Source organism: Sorghum bicolor, chromosome 5 (assembly GCF_000003195.3).
Source record: "Sorghum bicolor cultivar BTx623 chromosome 5, Sorghum_bicolor_NCBIv3, whole genome shotgun sequence".
NCBI lineage: Eukaryota > Viridiplantae > Streptophyta > Magnoliopsida > Poales > Poaceae > Sorghum > Sorghum bicolor.
The window spans coordinates 1,486,366-1,506,161 of NC_012874.2; the positions used below are offsets into that span (position 1 = coordinate 1,486,366).

Sequence of the window (19,796 nt, forward strand, 5' to 3'; positions counted from 1 at the left end):
AGATCTTAACAGATGAAATAGCAGCCATAGTGTTATTAATAAGGCGGGGAGTACTCTACTAGCTAGTAGTGTTTGGTCTTCAGTGTGAACACTAACTTTTTAAGCAGGAGTATGCAGTAGTAGTACCAAAGCTAGCTTATGTCAAGTCACTGGTTAGCCAGCTGATGAGTCAAGTTCGCTCCTTGAGCGAATTTCCTTTCAGGATTCGACAAGCATCTGTCACTTTTCACTTTGGCATCTCCAATGCTTCTTCTAGCCAAGTGAAAACCAGTAGCATTTTTTTTAGGACAAACCAGTATAGCCAGTAGCATTTATAATACTGCTATGAATCCATCGTATGAGAATACAATTGGTTCTAAGTAATTGCACCTCATACATTTGCGTTTGTTTTTCAGAAAACTAGAATCATTTCTGCCTACAAGTTATATCCAGAGAAATTTGACAAGTTAGGTCCCAATCAGTCGTAGCCAATTTACGGCTGTATTTTTTTCCTAACCACTTTTCTTTGCTAAATCACTGTGTTCTCTTTGCTTCAGTGATCCTGATCATCCCTCAATAATTGTCAGAACTCAGAAAATGGCTAGCTTCTCATGGCCAAGCTAAGCTAGAGCTAAGAGCAGATCAATGGCGTGTACGGCTTCCAACAGATCCGGTCCAGAACAACGACGAACGCCATGATCATGGCGCAATCCACGCCCGGCTGGACGACGAGGCTGAACACGTCGTCGCCAAGCGTCAGCGAATTCGACTTCTTCCTCGTTATCCTCGCCACCTCCTCACCGTCGCCATTGCGGATCTTGCAGCTTCTCCTCCTGAAGCAGCCCTCGACCCAGAAGCTGGTGCTGCATGATGATCCTGACATGGACACTTCTGCTTCATGGCCTTTCTGTAGAACCGAGCATTTCCTCATCGAGAAGAGTCTGTGTGAACTTGTCGTCTTGGCCTGGCCTTCTTCTGATGCATTGTAGCAGTTCCATTGGTCGTGCATGCTGAAAATCTGTTGCCAAAAAGAAAAGGTAGATTTGTTAGCCTTTCCTCCTCCTATTAGCTAGTTGTAGTGAATTTGCAGGCCGGTTTTCAAAGACCAACGCTTGTTCATCTGTTTAACTCTGGATGTAGATTTACACATTGGATTTGGCTTTAATTTCGCTCAGACTATTATATTGCGAAGAACTTTGAACAAAGTAACCAATCGAGTTTAACTTGACAGGATACATACAGGGAAAGGATACAAATAAAGCTAGCATTTTATCTGTTGTGTAATTATTTTTTTTCTGAAAAAAGGACATTTGTTTGGTATGTATCTTCCTAATCCTAGGTGCATTTTTCTTAGTGGAGTGAACTGACTGATTTCCTGTAACTAATTGTCGTATTCATTTGGTCTGGATAATCTCCTGGTGAGCTATAGCCTATAGATGTTTGCAGACCTGGTACTATATGACAAATAGGCTACAACAACCAGTACGTAGAGCCGATGTGGCGAGAGATTTATATATGAAACAAGGAAATAAAAAATGTTGTGATTTGGAGTGGGAGTGATGAAATTCAATGAATCAACTCTAGCAGAATATATAAGCAGGAATCCTGCAGAGTGACGAAACACCATTTCCCGATCTGAAAAAGACCCCATTTTGCTGCGAGGACAGCATGACCGATCGATCGATCGATGCGACTTGCGGCTGGATCGATCGTGTAGGCTTATTCAAAATGAAATTTTTTGGACACTGCAGACACGAACCTGCGGCCTGAGGGCGAGGAGTGGCGCGCCGTGGCCGTCCATGAGGAGGAGCTCGCCGGCGAAGAGCTTCTGACGGCGCGAGTAGTTGTCGACGCGGAAGGCGAGAGCGCCGGCGGCGTCGTAGACGGAGAAGCCGTCGGTGCCGTGGAACCCCATGCTGGACCGCTTCCACACGGTGTGGTGCAGCGCCGCCGCGCAGCCAACGCTGGCGTCGGCGCCGTCGTCTCCTCCGCAGGCGCCGCCGGGAGGAAGAGGAACAAGTGGCCGCGTCGGCGTCGGCTTCGGCGTCGTCTCCGCGGCCGACGACGGGTGGATCCGGCTCGCCGATATCGCCATCATGCTGCCGCTGGATCGGTCGGGGAAGGCCGCCGCCGTCATTTACCGATCGATCTCGCTCGAAAGCGTCAATGGCTGGCGCGGCGCATCGATCCCCTCGTTTTTATTTATACTCGTGAGTCGTGACCGGTCATGTCTGCGTCACGTCTCACCGATATATTGTAGTGCTGTGCAGTGTACAGTTGTACGTATACGTACGACGTGCTAGTTGCAATGGAATTTTGGTTGATTGTTTGGTGGGTTGTGACGGTGTGAGTGTGTGCAGCGTAGTGTTGTTGTGTTGACTCTTGGGTGCATGCGCCTGCAAGCTGCAGGATCAAAGATTCCCATGCCGCCCTATACCCACTATATCTACTATCCTAGCTATATATCCTCATAATCAAGGAAGCTTCTAAAGTTTGAAAGATAGCATTTTTATATTCAGGGGAATGGTACCTCTATTTGACATGTACAATAGATGTATAGATACTTTGTGATCTCTATTAAGTTGTGATAAACTTATCAGTTAGTCTATATGGCAATTTTTTTTCTATCTTAGTTTTCCTACTTTCTTCCTATGTATGACACCCTGTGTGTTGTCTTCAATTCATTTTGTTAACACCTTACCTTAAGTTATGTTCGCTCTTTTGCTTCTCATGATGTTATGAATCTAGAATTTGTCTTATATATTGTTATCTTATTTTTAGTTGCTACAATATTTAATCTTGAACATTGTTAACTCCAAATGAATCTCGAAAACAAAGGAGGTGATAACCATCGTTTGTCTACACTAAACTCCTCTGTTGTATAACATGTTGAATTTTCTCTTATTATCAAACAAATTTATGTGTAGCAAAAAGATCTGCAAAATAAATAGGCATTTACAATTATAGCATCAATATTATCTAAAGTGACAACTTACATAAATTTGTTAGCATGCATATATACTTGATCTATATGACTGCTCAATATATGTATTTACTTTAAGTTTGGTTTTATGCATTTATAGTAATCAAAGTGGGTAGTTAAGAAACATATAAATATGTAATTTATATTTTCACACATTTTTATAATAATACATGTTGCTAATTTATGAGTTATTTGGATTATCTATCCCAATTGTAGGGTGGACAATTTAGATGAAAATTTATCGGCTATATTAGTTTATGTTTTATAATGACATATGGTGGATTATTTAAATTAAATACATATTTGGGGGTTATTTATGTTGTTCTTCATAATGGCATATTTTGGTAGACTTTTAGAAAACTAGTTCTTATTATCATTGTTGACTAGGCTACCAAATTAATGGCAATATCTTTGGTTTTGTCTTGATAATTTATATGTTTCCTAACATGTCTTATGGTATGCAGAGGCTCCATTAGGACCTCCAATTAGTAATAATATATGATTAATTACTTACTACAAACTCAATCATTATCATTTTTAACAATCTCAAAAAGTCGGTCCAAGTTTTAATTGTCATTGTTGAATTCGATCATTAGGACTATTTCAAATTGGAACCTCAAAACCATTTGTTATATATACACCAACAACCTAGCTAGGGGAGCAGAAGGTCACGGAAAAAGTGTGTGGCGGCTGACTTCACACAACCATAAAACATGACTTATTTGTAACCAGAAAGAGTGCCAACATAGAGGATCGAACACGAAGCATCGTTTAACGTCCCATATATATATATAACTATTGCTCTGTAGCTGGCTATAAAATAATTTATTTTGTAGCCACTTTGAGTTACGATAATTACTATATTAATTTAGAAGATTATATATATGCCTCCATTAATTGTTGCATGGCCAACAAGCTAAGTCGTTAATAACTGGGCGTGTTAACATGTCATTATGCTCCTCAAGCACGCTCTGCACTCTGCCCATTAGAGATAGCTAGATGCATGGCTACAGCATCAGCCAATTAATCACCTGGATTTATAATTACCCGTGCAAGCGTTAAAGCCCAAGATAACGCGCGTGATATACATAAATATATAATCCTACGTAGTGTGCTTGATAGAATTTTTGCTGGCGGTGGTTCCCTTTAGTTGGGTGGGTGAAGTCTGGAGTGCATGCAGCTCCATCCTGGGATGTCATGTCGCCTTCATGAGTGCCCGCGTGATGCATTATTCCAGCTTCTCGTAGCCGGCCTTCTAGTAGCTAGCTACGTAGTTGCCAACTTGCCATCGAAACATCAGTCAGAAACAGGAGGCTTTAGTTTAATGAAGTAATAACATGAATAATGGTTAGTCATTGTGGCCACCAAGACTTGACACCCCGTTAACTCGTCGACAACCAACCGATCTTGCATTGCTTGCTTGTTTGCTCTTGAAAAAGCACGTCCTGACAGAGAACAATTTGGATATATACAAGCATTTTTCTGATTCTCCTTTTCAATGGCTGATTTGATCGGTCGACTAAATACCCACCACAATTCACACACACTATGCATGGTGGTTTAGTCAAGAGAACACAACTCCTTTTCTGACAATTACATTTCAACCGGTCTATGCTACTGCTTAATTATTTACTATGTCTAGTCTAATAACCATTCAGATATGAGATATTGCCATCAGCAACTTGCTGGGGTGCCAAATCAAATTTGAGGAACACTAGCCTGTCAACTCGTGCCTCTGCACAGGCTAGAATCTTATGACGCATAAATGTATTAGAAGTTTCATGTTAGTGTGTACAACTAATCAAAATTAGTTATCTTAGCGCTATCTCGTTTTCTTCATTATCTAACGCAATACCGATATTAAACAGATTTTGTACTTTGTATACACAGCACTTCTGATGAACTTACCAAATATTCTATATATCTTTCTTCAAACCCGGTCCGTAGATTTTTTTTTCTCTGTACATGGGACTTCATGGTCTTTAATGTGCATCTAGTTGAATCTCATCTTAAGTTATGGTGGCTCTTGGTGCAACCTATTTCTCCTGACGTCATGGATATATATCTCGATTCTCATGTTTTGATCTTATTAGTCGCTACAAATTTTTATCAGCATGTTATAGTTGAAACTCTTGCCCTTATTGTAGCTTTTATGAAAACTCTTAATTTTATTAAAAAGTAATGATTTTCATGTCTAGGCTACACTTTAATTATAATGATGATATACATGTTCGTTTACACCTGAATCACATCGCTCAAGATGGGCAGAGCTTTTAAGTGAGATCTAGGAGAAACCAATAGTGCTAACCTCCGGATGATATTAATATTTAAGCCTAAAAATTGTTGTCTAGTCCAAACAAAATTAAAAAACCAGGAACGACATGGCAACCTTTGGTTTGCATTGGCCTTTGGTGTTTAAGATATTGAATTTTCTCTACCAAAGAATTATGCATGTAGTAGTGATTTTTATATATAGTAATGGAGTGCTTACAGTTATCCCCTCTCTATCTCTGAAAGCTTCAATTTCTAAAGTTGTCTTAAGTCAATTTTTTTTTGAGCTGTAACCGAATTTTTAGGAAAAAACACTAAGATTTATAGTACTAAATTAGTACCTTTAGATTTATCATATAATATATTTTCATAAGATACTCATTTATATTATAGATATTGATGTTTTTTCTATAAAGTTTGAAGCTTAAAAAAGTTTGACTGGCATAGATTCTAGGAACTGAAACTTGAGAATAGATCGAGGGAGTACTATCAATACAGATATGATATAATATTGTAACCAAATCTATAAAATTGTCTAAAGTGCAAAATTACCTAATAATTATTAAAACTTTAAAATAACAATAGTTATTATTATCTTTATGGTATTGCTACAAAATTTTAAATGATTTGCTATTGTCATAATTATATGAACCATTAAGGAACATTTTTTTGCATCCTAGAAAAACAGTATTTTTGTCTCATGCATGCATGCTTGTATTGATATATACTTCATTTGCAAGAATGCATAACATGTATGTTTATTTTAAGCTATCTTTTACATATTAGTAGTGATAGAAGTAGATAATTCAGAAGCATTTATAGACACAATTTATCGTTATTCAAACTTTTTTCATAATAACTTATGTTAGCACTTTATATATAGATTTTATAGGATATATATTTTAGTTTATTTTTTAATAATGGCAAGAGTGCTAATTAGATGCAACTTTAAGGGGATATTTAGATTATCTATCTTAATAATGTCACATGTACAAAAGAGACTACACACTTGTGTTGTGATGCATGTCTTTAGCTAGGTTTATTCCACCTATATATATGGCGTATGTAACAAGCAGCGGCGGTTCTAGAGTAGTAGCATGGGGGGACAGCTGTCCCCCAAAATTTTTTTGAAAAACATTTAATATGTATACTCTTTAATAATATATATATGTATATAATACATTATTATACATAATTGCTAGTCTACTCAGCTTATATAACAACTTTAATACTCTATATTCACAACTATTTTATCACCGTTTAGTGATCTAATTATGTTATGTTCATATCGATGAACTATATCGTTTTCGTTCGTACCCCCATGATTAAAATCCTAGATCCGCCACTGGTAACAAGGTATTACCGCAACTATCCCAATTGATGGAGCAAATAGCCGAAACGAGTGAAGATGCCTTCTGGCGTGCCGGAAGAGACATGAACTCGTGAATAGCATTATCAAGTAAGAAAAGAATCAACTCGAGAATCTTTTGCCCAAATGCATGCATGTACTATACTAAGCACTGTGTTTAGCACTAGCTACATACTCTAGTGATCTTTAGCTAGCCAATGCCCAATCAGAAACCAACAAAGTTTGTTGCGTCTCAAACTACAAGACTAATCACTAGTTTTTTTTGCTCAAATAAGACTGATCGCTCTGCTGGAGTCCGATCAGGACGGCACAAAATCCAGCCCACGTTGCTTCCATTGGTGACAAGCAGAAATTTAACATTTTGCTTCACAATATTGCTTGTCCAGTCTCCAGTCCACGTATATGGATGAAAATACTGTTGGCTGATTTATTATAAGAGATAAATACTATTGACTGGCAAAAAAAGTACGACTTATAAGACAAGCGAATATGCTCGAAATGAAATTTAACATTTTGCCTAATTATGGAAGTGCTCATGGGGGATGAGGAATGTGCATGTATATATGAGTGTCTGTATATCGATATCGATAATCATGATCGTAAGAAAAAGTTTAATTTGCATATCCATCAAATGCGTCATCACCGTAATATATAGAATATGCATTTCTAATAAGTAATAACAATGGCAAAAATGATCCTATCTTTTTTTAGAAAAATATATTTAGCTTATTATTCCGTGTCTTGCGGTGTAGATATATAGACCGAACAAACATTGCAAAATCGAGGTAGTAGCTAATAACACCAGCGACTTGTGAATGCGCTTTTACGTTGTCACGTCTAACCCCATCATTTTCAAGATCATACAAGATGTCCATTGTTTAGTCCTAGCCTAATGGGGTAATGGTGGGTTTGGTGCTATGAAGGTCGACAGAGGACATGAAGGAACGTGATAATCTGCAAGTTGCAAATTTGATTAGTTGGTTGATCATCTGTCACACAACATCAAACTTTGGGCCTTATGCAGTGACATTTATTGTAGCTAAGCTAACTAGCTAGCTTCGTTATTGGGTTGGTAGCAAATGAGATCAGCACCTCGTTAGATGTTGATGGTATAGGGCAGTACCACAAAACAATTTTATGAGGCTTAGGATTTGAACTGGTATATTGACCACCGACATTAGAAATAATCCAGAAATCAAATGAGCAAAGCTCGCCTATGTGGTCCCATTTTCAAAGAGGTCTCTTAAGAGAGCCACTTGCCTCTACAAATATCTGAATAGACATTTTTACATGTTATTCTCTTGAGAAATCCACTCTAGAAAAAAGCACGATGCTATAAACACCTAACCCCAACTCTCTTATCTCTCTTGTCGACTCAGCAGCATAGCCACCCACAGATCCTCCAATATTCACACGCCCCTTCTTTGCAATCCCACTACCCCTACCTTTGCCCATGCTCCTCACCCCTCTTTCATTGCACACCCCTCCAACATACATGCCCCTCCGCCACCACCACACACCTCGCTGCCCAGGCCCTTCTCTTCCCCTGCACCATCTCTCCTTGGCACCAGTAGTGGATGGAGCGTGGAGATCTAATGACGGCACATACACATGGAGATCTAGCAAGGGTGGATCTCTTTTCTCGACTCTTCAGCGGTGCGCATGGAGATTTGGCGATAGCATGCCAGGATCCAACAAGGTCGCATGGATTTGAACCGTGCCTTCTTCGCTGGGAACGATGAGGCCATGGTGACCCATGTGATCCTTCTTCGTTCTAGGCCGGTGAGATCTCCACCACACCTCTTCATTGCCACCTCTTCTATACATCTCTAAGTTGTGTGGATCTTCATTATCATTGCCTCTCCTCTCTCTCTCTCTCTCTATAGGTGGACAAGGAGAAGGAGCATGAGCATAAGCACTAGACCTTGCCCTTAAGCACTGCCTCCCAATCACCATTGATGTTGCTTGCCTCATCCTCTCACTAGGTCGGCCTTGATCTTTGGGAGTAGGAAGTGAGAGGGAGGGATGCAGCCTCGGTCTCAGCCAAACCTAAGCTTGTGCCTATGTAAATACTATTTGTACAAACGTCTGGTTGCCCTATTTACACAAGGGAGTTGCTCATCTGCCTCTGCAAATAAAATTTTATGGTAGTAGGAGACATCATGAAAAAAGGAATAAAATACAAGTATATGTATTTGTATATTGATGGATGTCATTGAAGGTGCGCTAGTATGTACACAGATATGTTAGAATGTTTGGAGTCTCTAGTCTAAATTTTATTTTAGTGGCTAAAATGAAGGACTAAACCTTTAGACCACTTTAGCTCACTCATATGGTTTAAATTTTTTATAATATAATCTAAACTTTAGACAACACTTTGGATCTTTTGTTTGGAGCCTCAAGAACTAAAGTGGTCTAAAGTTTAGTGGCTAAACTATGGAATATGGGATTCAAACAGGGCCTAACTAAGTGTACATACCAATGCAAGCAACTTTTATCTTTCTTCCACGTGTACATTTTATATCCATGGTATATATATTCGACTCGAGAATAAAGTGATTATGAACGTGAACTTTGCCGACAGAAGCTAGTCCGTACACCATGAGCACAAAAAAGAGAAAATGTACGTGTTTGAGATGATTTTATATTGATCCTGTGCATCGCTAGCTGTGGCTTTTGCGGCGTGATGGACAACAAGCAGGCTCACTTTCTCTCTTGTGCTGTCTGACGCACTTCTTGTCCTTGGTATGCATATATATCCAAATTGAAGAGGTCGATTTCCGATTTTTTTTTATAAGAGGTCGATCGTATGCAAACTTAGCTTGTAGATGCATGCACTTATCCATGCACGTCGAAACCAAGCATTCCTCATTCCTTTATCTGCGGTTTCTCTCAGCCGCAGTTTTTGCATAGATGTCTATCAGCGAGAGTCATGCGTGACGATTACATCAACAAATAAAGTCAGCATATATATATATATACATCTAGTGCATGCAAACCAAATGGATCGTTTTTTTTAAAAAAAACGGTGCAAACTCATTCAAACATCTCAAGTCGATCTTGAAATAATTTAAAACGTGGTCTGTCACAAGAGTCGATATCGAAACTCCTCCCAGTTTGATTCATACAAAAATCGCAGATTTTGGGAGGAACAGCCAGCACGAGACTTGAGGTGGGCCGAGCTGCATACGGCATCCGTAGCCTGTGGGCTTGTGAGGGAGAATTTCTTGTTATGGGCCGCATGTCAAAAGTGGGTCACCATGGGCTGTTGGGCCGTATTCCTTGCAAAGCATTCCGCCACGGGCTGGGCTTCAGCTTTCAATTATTGGGCTCCAAAACTGGGCTACAAAGCTTTCACTTATTGGTCTCCAAAACTGTGTTACAGAGCATGAAATCCGATGAAACTTGAAAGTCTTTTTTTTTTGGTAAATATATAATATAAGGCAACTTGAAAGTTGAAACTAGCTAAGCTAAACAAGTAGAAGAGGTACAGTGGGCAGGTCGGGCCTGACAAAGATGCTTTCCTAGGGTGAGCTGCATATATATCTACAGACTGACAGTCAACAGAGTAGTAGGTCAGTACCTTGATCTGTGTTTGTTTAACCTTAATCCTGGAACCTGAATGAGTAACCTCCTCACGTGCGTTTCAGATACTGAATAGAGTAGAGTAGGCTTTGCATTGTTTAACTAGCAGTGCAGCACTTACAATAATCTTACATTATAGGAGTATTACGAAACCAAACTCATGCATCTACCTCGTTGTTTAGTCACAACTCATAAGAACTTGACAGATGCCACTTGATCGCGTCAGAAATCGATAGGCTTTGCATTATTAGTAGTAGTAAAATCAGCGAAGTGTAGCCGACGAGAAGCGTATTCTCCATCTTATTAATTATTCTTTTTTTAGAAATATAATATTGGAACTAGATTTTGAGTGCAATTTGTGTCTTACTTCACAGTTTGTAATGACTAGTCTCATTCTCTTGTTAGGAAAAGCTGAAGCTGGATTTATTTCATCATTAAAAAAAACTAAGAAAATTAGTAGCATCTGTGTACATATATCCATTTTTATCTGTTGCTTGTATTGGCAATCTGTTACTTATATAAACATAGAAATACACTGATGCAAGCAAGCACTACCGGAAACACAAAATTTGCCGAGTGTAAACATCTTTGCCGAGTGTAAAAACTCGGACACTCGGCAAAGGCTTATTTTGCCGAGTGTTGCACTCGGCAAAATGCGACACTCGGCAAACTAACCTTTTGCCGAGTGTTCGACACTCGGTAAATAATAACACTAGGTAAAATAGACCTTTGCCTAGTTAACGACACTCGGCAAAATTTTACACTCGGCAAAGCAAAATTTTTACCGTTGGCCCCATAACAACAGCTGACGACCGTCAACCAGCGCTTCAGGTTTGCCGAGTGTTATAGGGTTGACACTCGGCAAAGACATGCTTTGCCGAGTGTCAGCCCTGTGACACTCGGCAAACTATTTTTTTTTTGAAGTTTTGACCTCCAAAATTTTTCTTTTGTCCTCCGACAGTAACTTAAACTACATGTTAAAATTTGACATGGTTTTTGAACTGTTTGCTATATTTAGTCAAATTATTTCTTTTAACGTATTTTTTTGGATAATTCAAATTTGAACTGGAAGTCACTCGAATAATGGAAAAAAGTAAATGAAAAAATGATATTCTTGTTATTAAGACTAATTTAAGGCCGTATCCAGGAACAGACCACCAAATTCGAACATCTTATTCACGGAATATGACCATAAACTTACAGGCGAGTTGATTTTAAATTCTATAAAAAGTAGATAAAGTCCAAAAATCATAAAACTGGTCGACGTGTCATGATATGATATGTGGAGGCTGTGATAAAATTTTGATAAGGTTTCACAAATGTTGTGATGTAGGATGCTTACAAACCAAGACATCTCCACATACGATATCATGTCATATGTGTGTATATGCTAAGGTTTGTAAGCATCGTACGTCACAACTTTCTCGTGAAACCTTATCAAAATTTTATCATAGCCTCCACATACGATATCATGAAATGTCGACCAGTTTTTTGATTTTTGAACTTCTTTTTCTTTTTATAGAATTTAAAACCAACTTGCCCGTAAGTTTGTGGTCATATTCCGTGAACAAGATATTCGAATTTGGTGGCCTGTTCCTAGATACGGCCTTAAATTAGTCTCAACAACAAGAATATAATTTTTCATTTATTTTTTTCCATTATTCGAGTGACTTCTAGTTCAAATTTGAAATATTCAAAAAAATCAATTAAATGAAATAAATTGACTAAATATAGCAAACACTTCGAAAAGCATGCCAAATTTTAAAATATAGTTTAAATTACTGTAGGAGGACCACAGAAAAATTTTGGAGATCAAAACTAAAAAAAAATATAATAATTTACCAAATGTCAATATATAACAGTCGGCTAAAGTATATTTTTTTAAAAAATTAACTTTGCCGAGTGCACACTGGGCAAAGCACCCACAGAGTCAAACGCACACTCACACACCTTATCCACACACACACACGATCACACACACCAGACTCACCCCGCCGCCGCCACACTCACCCCGCCGCCGCCGCACCAGCCACGCCGGGCCGGCCGACCAAGCCCGCGCGCCGCCTCCTTCCGAGCTAGTCACTCCGACCGGCCGCATCCACCCGGCATTGCTCGCCCCGACCCCGGCCAGGACCCCACCTCGCCGCCGTCGCGCCGGCGACGCCCAGCTGGCCGTCCAAGCCCGGCGCGCCGCTGCATCCCCTGTGCCTCATCCCGGCCGGACGCATCCCTAGCTCCGGCGAGCGCGTGCGCGAGCTCCGTGAAGTCGAACCCGCTGCAGAGCACAAGCACAAGCATGAGTGCGACGTCCACGGCCGGCAGGAGCAATTTTCTGAAGGAGGTGTAGCAGGTTCGTTGGAATTTCCTGGTGGTCTTTTTGCAGCAGGCGTGTAGTTTTGGTGGAGCAATAGCAGATCTGCAAATGTGCTTGCCTTTCCTTTCTGGAGAGTAAATAAAGTGCAGTGCGGTTATCTTATAGGTGTTACTATGTACTAACACTAAAGCATGGTCAAAGGATTCGTGTGTAGCAGCCGACATAAGCATGCAGAATATTTATGAAACATACATCTAGCACAAAGTAGAGATTATCCATCAGCTTTATTATATATTGAACTTCAATTCAAATCCCATGGTCAAATGAAAGAACCTTATGAATAAATCCCCTAGTAGGAGATAGATGGTCCTAAAACAATATTGTCATAATTTGTTCCTGGACTTCTTACTTTGGAAGCTTGCTGAAATTTGCTGAGGCCATGCTCAAATCTAATGATTCGAGAAAGTAGGTCTGATTGCTCAGTATAAAAAGTGACTCTGGCTGAATTATGGTGAGATGCTTGTACAAATGCATGGAAAGAACAGTGACTAGAATACCTTTTTAGAACTTTATAATTTGCAGAACGTGAGCTGTAGATTGCATTTAGAAGTACATTTCTAACTTTGCCTCTGAACTGTAGTGTGTTGCAGGGAAGTGTCAGTGAGTATTGCTTCCACAACCGTAAAGCAGCACCAATTATCATTGTGCCTGGCAAAGGTTAGTTCAGGTTCTTTACTTCGTCCCAAGCATTTCACAAAAGTAGACCGGGTCTCAAGTATAGTCCATTGCTATGGTGCTACGAAGCATAGCAATGCATTTGTGAATGCACACCCTGAAATTAGTATTCTGAACAAAGGGATTTGTAGTATTCGTATGCCATGTCAGTGTAGGTACATGTTAATATTGAAATAAGATTTGGCTGATATCTCTGCACTCAAATCCTTTGTGGTGGTCATTGTTAGTGTATACTGTGCAAGCGAATTATCCTTTACTTCTGTTACAAGTAAGGTTCAATTCTGTCTTTGCAGAAGCTGGTGAACAGTCTCTTTACTAGCAAACTTTACCTTTTGCAGGCCTAGGAGAGGGTGTGGCAAAATATATCATTCCTGATCTCCTACAGTTTCAAGATAACTGAACATCAGTTAAAAAAAGATAAATGAACACCTATGTAGCTCACTGATTTGTAACTTCAAACCTAGCTAGTGCAACATTGATGCTATATATTTATCTAGTCTAACACATGCAACTAGTACTCATGCAACATTCATGGTATATGTTTATCTTGTCTCTCACATATGGCAATCTCTTCTCCTATGTGCAGAATCAATCAGCAGCATCGAATAACATGCCTCGTCAACTTGGAGATTCACCGGGATCGCATCTTGGGCCTCATCAACTAGGACCTTCACCATGATGGGTTTGTGACAACTATGATGCTATTGTAGTTAGCTGGACTTGTGAAAACACTTGTGCTGTAATTTGGACAAATACGATGCTATTGTGGTTGGACTTGTGGACTTGTGGTTGATTTTGGACAAATATGATGCACTCGTGAGATATGTGACATATATTGTGGTGTTTGTGATATATGTTGGCTGTTTGTGAATCTGATATATATATATATATATATATATATATATATATATATATATATATAATGTTTGCTTGGATGGAAAGGAAAAACAAAAAAAAAAGATTGCTTATGAAGAGTTTGCCGAGTGTAATGACCAGGACACTCGGTAAACAGAAAAAGGTTTGCTGAGTGTCAGGCCTATGTCACTCGGCAAACATGGTCACTTTGCCTAGTGTCTCCCACCTGACACTCGGCAAACCTGGTCACTTTGCCGAGTGTCGAACGCCTGACACTCGGCAAACCTGGTCACTTTGCCGAGTGCCGAACGCCTGACACTCGGCAAACCTGGCCACTTTGCCGAGTGTTTTTTACTTGACACTCGGCAAACTGAACGCTAACGGCAGCCCATTCCGTCACGGCAACATTGCTTCGCCGAGTGTCGACGCGGTACTCGGTAAACTCTTCGCCGAGTGCCCGATAAAGGACACTCGGCAAAGTATCCTTTGCCGTTAATTTTTTTGCCGTGCACACTTTGCCGAGTGTTACACTTGGCAAAGACTTCGCCGAGTGTTTTTTGAGCTTTGCCGAGTGCTTGTGGCACTCGGCAAAGCTACGTATTCCAGTAGTGAAGCTGAAATCAAATTAACGTATGCGTGAGTAACAGTGAGTAATAACCATCATAATTCACGCACAATTATAGGCGACCATATATACTACGACTACATATTAGCATCTATTATTGCCGTGGTCAGTTGACAGTTTTTTCTAAATGCAAAGAGATGCTTGTACTGTTATTACGTACGTATACGACAACAAGTTAGGCCGCCGACCTTGACAGTACTCTTGTTGTGTTGCAAGAGTCAAGCCAAAGCACCCAACCCAACTGCTGCGACCTGCGACGATGCTAGCCGCCGACTCTGAAAACTTTAAACCAATTGCAATGCAAGGCGGCCTCTGAAATCAGCAGTCGTCGTCAGAGTCAGACTAAATAACAATAATCACAATCTCTGAAAACCAAAAACTTTACACCGGCCATGAACATGTTTATTGTACTACATATTATCTTCATTGAATCTATCTCCCTCAGTACGTGAGTCATCTAATCTCCATGCTAATAGATCTCAGTCCATCATGTTAGTCGATCCCTGAGTCCCGGACAAACAAACCACTGCATTTGCATCCACCCATCCCTTCTGTCAGAGTAAGACGATTGATCGAAATTAAAAGAGCCAAAAGCTGCAGGAAGAGGGAACGAAACAAGCACATGGGATTGTATGGATGGAAGCAAGACGGTGGTGATGGGTCAGGAAGGAGAAGGACTGTCGATCAAGATCAGGACGACGGCTGGGTGCAGTTGTTGGCGGCGCCGCAGCCGCAGGTTTGCGGAGTGAAGGCGCAGGTGCCGAAGGGCTTGCCGGGGAGGTTGCAGTCGATGGCGTAGCAGCAGCTCGTGTCCACGCAGCTGCTGCCGTTGCCGTTGTTGGACGACGACGACGCGCAGCACCGGCAACCCTCGCACACCTCGAACGGCTCGTACGGTGCCGCCGCTGCCTCTGCCGTCATCGCCGCCGGTGTCATGGACCGGTACACCACTCTCCGCACCGGCACGTACGACGACTCCTCCTCGCTGCTGCTGGCTCCTCCTGCTTGTTTGTTAATCAAATAATTTGCTCATCATCAGGGACATCTTGGATTTAGAACTGATATATATATATATATATATATGACTGGATCAAATAAAAACAAGCATGCATACCTTGAGCTTGCAGCAGGAAGGAGGAGGAGGAGGAGAAGATGAGCAGGAGGCCGGCAGAAAGGGCGGTGAAGCCGGTGAGGGAGATCATCATCGTTATGGGAGCTGAAGGGCGGCGTCGAGCCATGGCCTCCCCTCCTAACGAATTTGCTTTGGTGGTGGGTGATATATACTAGTGGAAGGTAGAGCAGAGCGAGCACGACGACGACTAAAAAGCGAAGAAGAACAAAAGCTGATACCCTTCTTCTTGGGTTAACTAACACCACCACGGCACCACTGTATGTAAGTGCGTGTGATGTGACACAATCTTTCTTTAGCGCCCGTGCGTCGTTTCAGATAATCAAGTTACTAACGCACGGTTTCTAAGACCAGTGTCATTGAGTGTTTCACTAGGATATGCATATTTATTAGAGCGTCATGTCAGCAAAATTGTACCTTTTGCATGACACGAAAAGGTGAGAGAAGAAAGTAGTTTCACCATGGTGAAACCCGCGGGCGTTGTTTCCACGCGGTGAAACGGAATGAAATCCCCACTGAGGGCTAAATCGTTTCACCATCTTCCATGTAATCCAATCATTTTGCAGTAATTAAATGCTTTGCTTAGCCTTTGAAACAACAAAGTGAAATGCTTCATTGCTGGGGTTATTTCATAGATGGTTTCATTTCAATCTTGATGACGTGTTAGTATGTGAAACCGTGCAGTCTATTGAGAGTTTGAGACTGAACTAAAATTCAGGTACCTCAAATTTATTTATTGTACTTGCTCTATTCAGGAAAGAATGTAATCCTAGCTTTTCGAGGAGTTAAACAATTTAAAATTTATCTAAATTTATATAAAAAAACTACTATATATAATTCATGATATAAAATAAATATCACTAGATTAGTTATTGAATATATTTTCTAATACTAATATTATTTAATATAAATTTGATCAAACTTGTGTTACTTTAACGAGCACAGATCCTATAATTATATTTTTTCTTGGATGAAAGGAGCAAAATTCTCTAACCTTGGCCAGTAGTGTCATCTAAGTCCCTGAACTTCTAAAGTGATAAAGGAGGGTCCCTAAACTTAACTTGGCTGATGGTGTTATCCTTGTCCCTAAACTTTTAAAGTATTCAAAGTAGGTCCCTAAACTCCCCAAGCGATACCATCTCTGTAGGAATATAATCATATTAAAAGTTAGCTATAGTATTAAAAGTTTTTTCTATTAAAAGTTCATTCTAAATTTAATATTATTTTAAAAGTTTTAATAATATTGTTATAGAAGTAACTTTTTTATGTTATTAATACTATAACATTATTATTATTATTATAACTTTTATTACTATAATATTATTATTAATAGTTGTAATACTATAATACTACTTTTAAAAGTAGTATAGTATTATAATATAATACTCCCTTCATCCCAAATTATAAGACACTCCAAGAATCTTGGAGAGTTAAAGCATTTTAAGTTTAATCAAATTTATATAATAAGAAAAATAATATTTATAATATTAACTATGTATCATTAAGTTCTTTATTAATTATATATTCATAGTATATCTATTTAATGTCACAAGTTTTTATAGTTTTTCTTATAATTTGGTCAAACTTAAAATACTTTGACTCTTAAGATTTTTGAAATGTTTTATAATTTGAAAGGGAGGGAGTACGAAAGATGTTAACAAACTTCCACTCTTTTGGCAACAAACTTTGGCAGCATGTAAACAATATGGAAGCTTTCACTCTTTCTAGAATATTACAACTAAGGTTTGGCAGCAGGGAATTATTAACTTGATATAATCACTCTATCCCTGATCGAGTGAGTCATCTAATCTGCATGCTACTAGATCCCAGTGAAGGATGGGTCAGGAAGGATCATCAGGACGCCGGCTGGCTGCAGTTGTTTGCGGCGCCGCAGCCGCAGGTTTTCGGAAGGAAGGCGCAGGTGCCGAAGGGCTTGCCGGGGAGGTTGCAGTTGATGTCGTAGCAGCAGTTCGTGTCCACGCAGCTGCTCGGAATGGACGGCGACACGCAGCACCGGCACCTCCGGCACACCTCGAACGGTTCGTACGGCGCCGCTGCTTCTGTCGACATCGCCGCCGGTGATATGGACCGGTACACCACTCTTCGCACCGGCACGTACGACTCCACGCCGCCGCCGCCGCCTGCTTGTTTATTAATCAATTTGGTCAGGCCTCGATCAGGGGATTTAGAACTGATATATAAAACTGGAACAGAAACATGCATGATTGGAAGAACATTCATTCATGCTTGCATGGAATGGAAATGGGATCGGCGGATTATCGATTCGATCGTGCGTACCTTGAGCTTGCAGCAGCAAGGAGGACGAGGAGAAGATGAGCAGGAGGCCGGCAGATAGGGCGGTGAAGCCGGTGAGAGAGTTCATCATCGTTATGGGAGCTGAAGGGCGTCGAGCCATGTCCTCCTCCTCGTCCCCTCCTGACGAATTTGCTTTGGTGGTAGGTGATATATAGCACACCTAGTGCAAGGGAGAGGGGACGACGACGCGAAGCTTATACGATTTATTGCGTTTATTTATTATGCCTCGTTTCATCAGATTATTAACGCACGGTTTATGGGAGACCATTTAGTATAATAAATTTAACTAATTGATAATTTATTTGAATACAACTTAGGTATACGTATTGGTTCGCTTGCTGTTTTTTTCGAAAAAAAAAGTCCCATGTCAGGGGAAGGGGCCATTCCAATAGATTGCAACTGATTACGTAAGGTACGTAATAGTTCCTAGTATTAAACTCTGAGTGACCAAATTATTCTCGAATAGAAGCATGTAACAATGTAACAGAGCAAGTATTATTTCAATTATTTAAATTTACAAACTGAGCTACGCGCACCTAGTTAATTATGTCTTTTTTGCACTATATTATTATATTTGATAGACTGTTATTTCATACTTGGGGTAATATTATGTGTAGATGAATGCATATGTTTTTAGGATCGTAAAGCTGGTAAAATCACTCAATCGTTTTAATATTTTATAGCAATTGTAATAAAGAAACTAACCCTATTAATTATTTACATAAAACTCTGGAGAAATCTACATCCATATTTATAGCAATAAAATTACACTAAAATATGTGTTGTTATGTGTTCAATGCTAATTATGTACGGTTCAACAAACTTGGTTTGACATTTTTATTAATATTTATTTATTATGATCTTTACAAAATTAAATTCATAGGAAAATAGATAAACGATGTCAGGGGGGCCACTAAGACCTAGGTCTGATGAAATTAGGCCAGTCTCAGTGGGGATTTCATCAGGATGTCATGCACATTTATCAGTGTGTCATGTCAGCAAAACTGTACTTTTTGCATGAAACGAAGAGAAGAGAGAAGGAGGTACCGCGAGAGTTGTTTTCCACGCGGTGAAACGGGATGAAATTCCCACTGAGGGCCAAATCGTTTCACCATCTTGCATGTAATCCAATCACTTTGCAGCAATTAAATACTTTGCTTAGTCTTGAAAACAACAAAGTGAAATGCTTCATTGCTGGGGTTATTTCATAGATGGTTTCATTTCAATCTTGATGACGTTTGGTATGTGAAACCGTGCAATGACACTGTCCATTGAGACCGGTCTTACAGGCTCGAGCAAGGGACAGGCCGACCTATAAAAGGGCTTGGATTACGAGTTGATTTTGGTAAAGTTCAAAGACCTTTTTAAACAAAAAACCTAAAAGGAGACCTAGACTGCACTAAATTCAAGGACTTTTTTGCAAAAGGACTGGGACTCGCAAAGGCCATCTGCCCGACCAATCCGACGGTCGAAAAAAGCGAGCAATGTGTCCACGCTGGCTGGCATTCTTTTAGTGCACGAATCGTCTTAAGGAGATGAGCGCACTTGTGTCCCAAAAATTATAACCTATTTTGATATTTATAAATTCATAGTATTTTCTACGTATCTAGACATAACATATATCCAGACATAACA

The 19,796-nt window shown here is 39.9% G+C and overlaps 3 protein-coding genes and 1 long non-coding RNA gene across 5 annotated transcripts; 1 reads left to right on the forward strand and 3 right to left on the reverse strand.

Moving 5' to 3' along the window:
• LOC8083025 (protein LURP-one-related 5) lies at window positions 299–2,160 on the reverse strand. Its single transcript, XM_002450123.2, has 2 exons — window positions 1,739–2,160; window positions 299–997 (listed from the first exon to the last, which is right to left on the reverse strand). The coding sequence occupies exons 1-2, from the start codon at window positions 2,114–2,116 to the stop codon at window positions 611–613; spliced, it is 765 nt and encodes a 254-aa protein (XP_002450168.2). The 5' UTR covers window positions 2,117–2,160; the 3' UTR covers window positions 299–610.
• Window positions 12,155–14,088, forward strand: LOC110435507. Its single transcript, XR_002453228.1, has 3 exons — window positions 12,155–12,537; window positions 13,142–13,218; window positions 13,823–14,088. It is a non-coding gene; the product is annotated as an uncharacterized LOC110435507 (long non-coding RNA).
• LOC8083026 lies at window positions 15,030–16,088 on the reverse strand. The gene is made up of 2 exons (XM_002450124.2): window positions 15,831–16,088; window positions 15,030–15,717 (listed from the first exon to the last, which is right to left on the reverse strand). Exons 1-2 carry the CDS (start codon window positions 15,952–15,954, stop codon window positions 15,407–15,409), a joined length of 435 nt encoding a protein of 144 aa, XP_002450169.2. The 5' UTR covers window positions 15,955–16,088; the 3' UTR covers window positions 15,030–15,406.
• LOC8083027 lies at window positions 17,489–18,324 on the reverse strand. 2 transcript variants are annotated; one of them, XM_021461119.1, is made up of 2 exons: window positions 18,144–18,324; window positions 17,489–17,986 (listed from the first exon to the last, which is right to left on the reverse strand). In XM_021461119.1, the coding sequence occupies exons 1-2, from the start codon at window positions 18,259–18,261 to the stop codon at window positions 17,700–17,702; spliced, it is 405 nt and encodes a 134-aa protein (XP_021316794.1). In that variant the 5' UTR covers window positions 18,262–18,324; the 3' UTR covers window positions 17,489–17,699. The 2 variants fall into 2 exon arrangements, with proteins under 2 accessions (XP_021316794.1, XP_021316795.1); XM_021461120.1 differs by having other exon boundaries at window positions 17,489–17,982; window positions 18,143–18,323.

Excerpts from the sequence above, each read along its gene's own strand:
- LOC8083026 (XM_002450124.2), bottom strand. The coding sequence starts at position 15,954 with ATGGCTCGACGCCGCCCTTCAGCTCCCATAACGATGATGATCTCCCTC. Across the intron at positions 15,718-15,830 it reads CTTCCTGCTGCAAGCTCAAG|GAGGAGCCAGCAGCAGCGAG; the intron begins GTATGCATGCTT and ends ACAAACAAGCAG.
- LOC8083025 (XM_002450123.2), bottom strand. The coding sequence starts at position 2,116 with ATGACGGCGGCGGCCTTCCCCGACCGATCCAGCGGCAGCATGATGGCG. Across the intron at positions 998-1,738 it reads TCCTCGCCCTCAGGCCGCAG|ATTTTCAGCATGCACGACCA; the intron begins GTTCGTGTCTGC and ends TTTTGGCAACAG.
- LOC8083027 (XM_021461119.1), bottom strand. The coding sequence starts at position 18,261 with ATGGCTCGACGCCCTTCAGCTCCCATAACGATGATGAACTCTCTCACC. Across the intron at positions 17,987-18,143 it reads CTTGCTGCTGCAAGCTCAAG|GCGGCGGCGGCGGCGTGGAG; the intron begins GTACGCACGATC and ends ATAAACAAGCAG.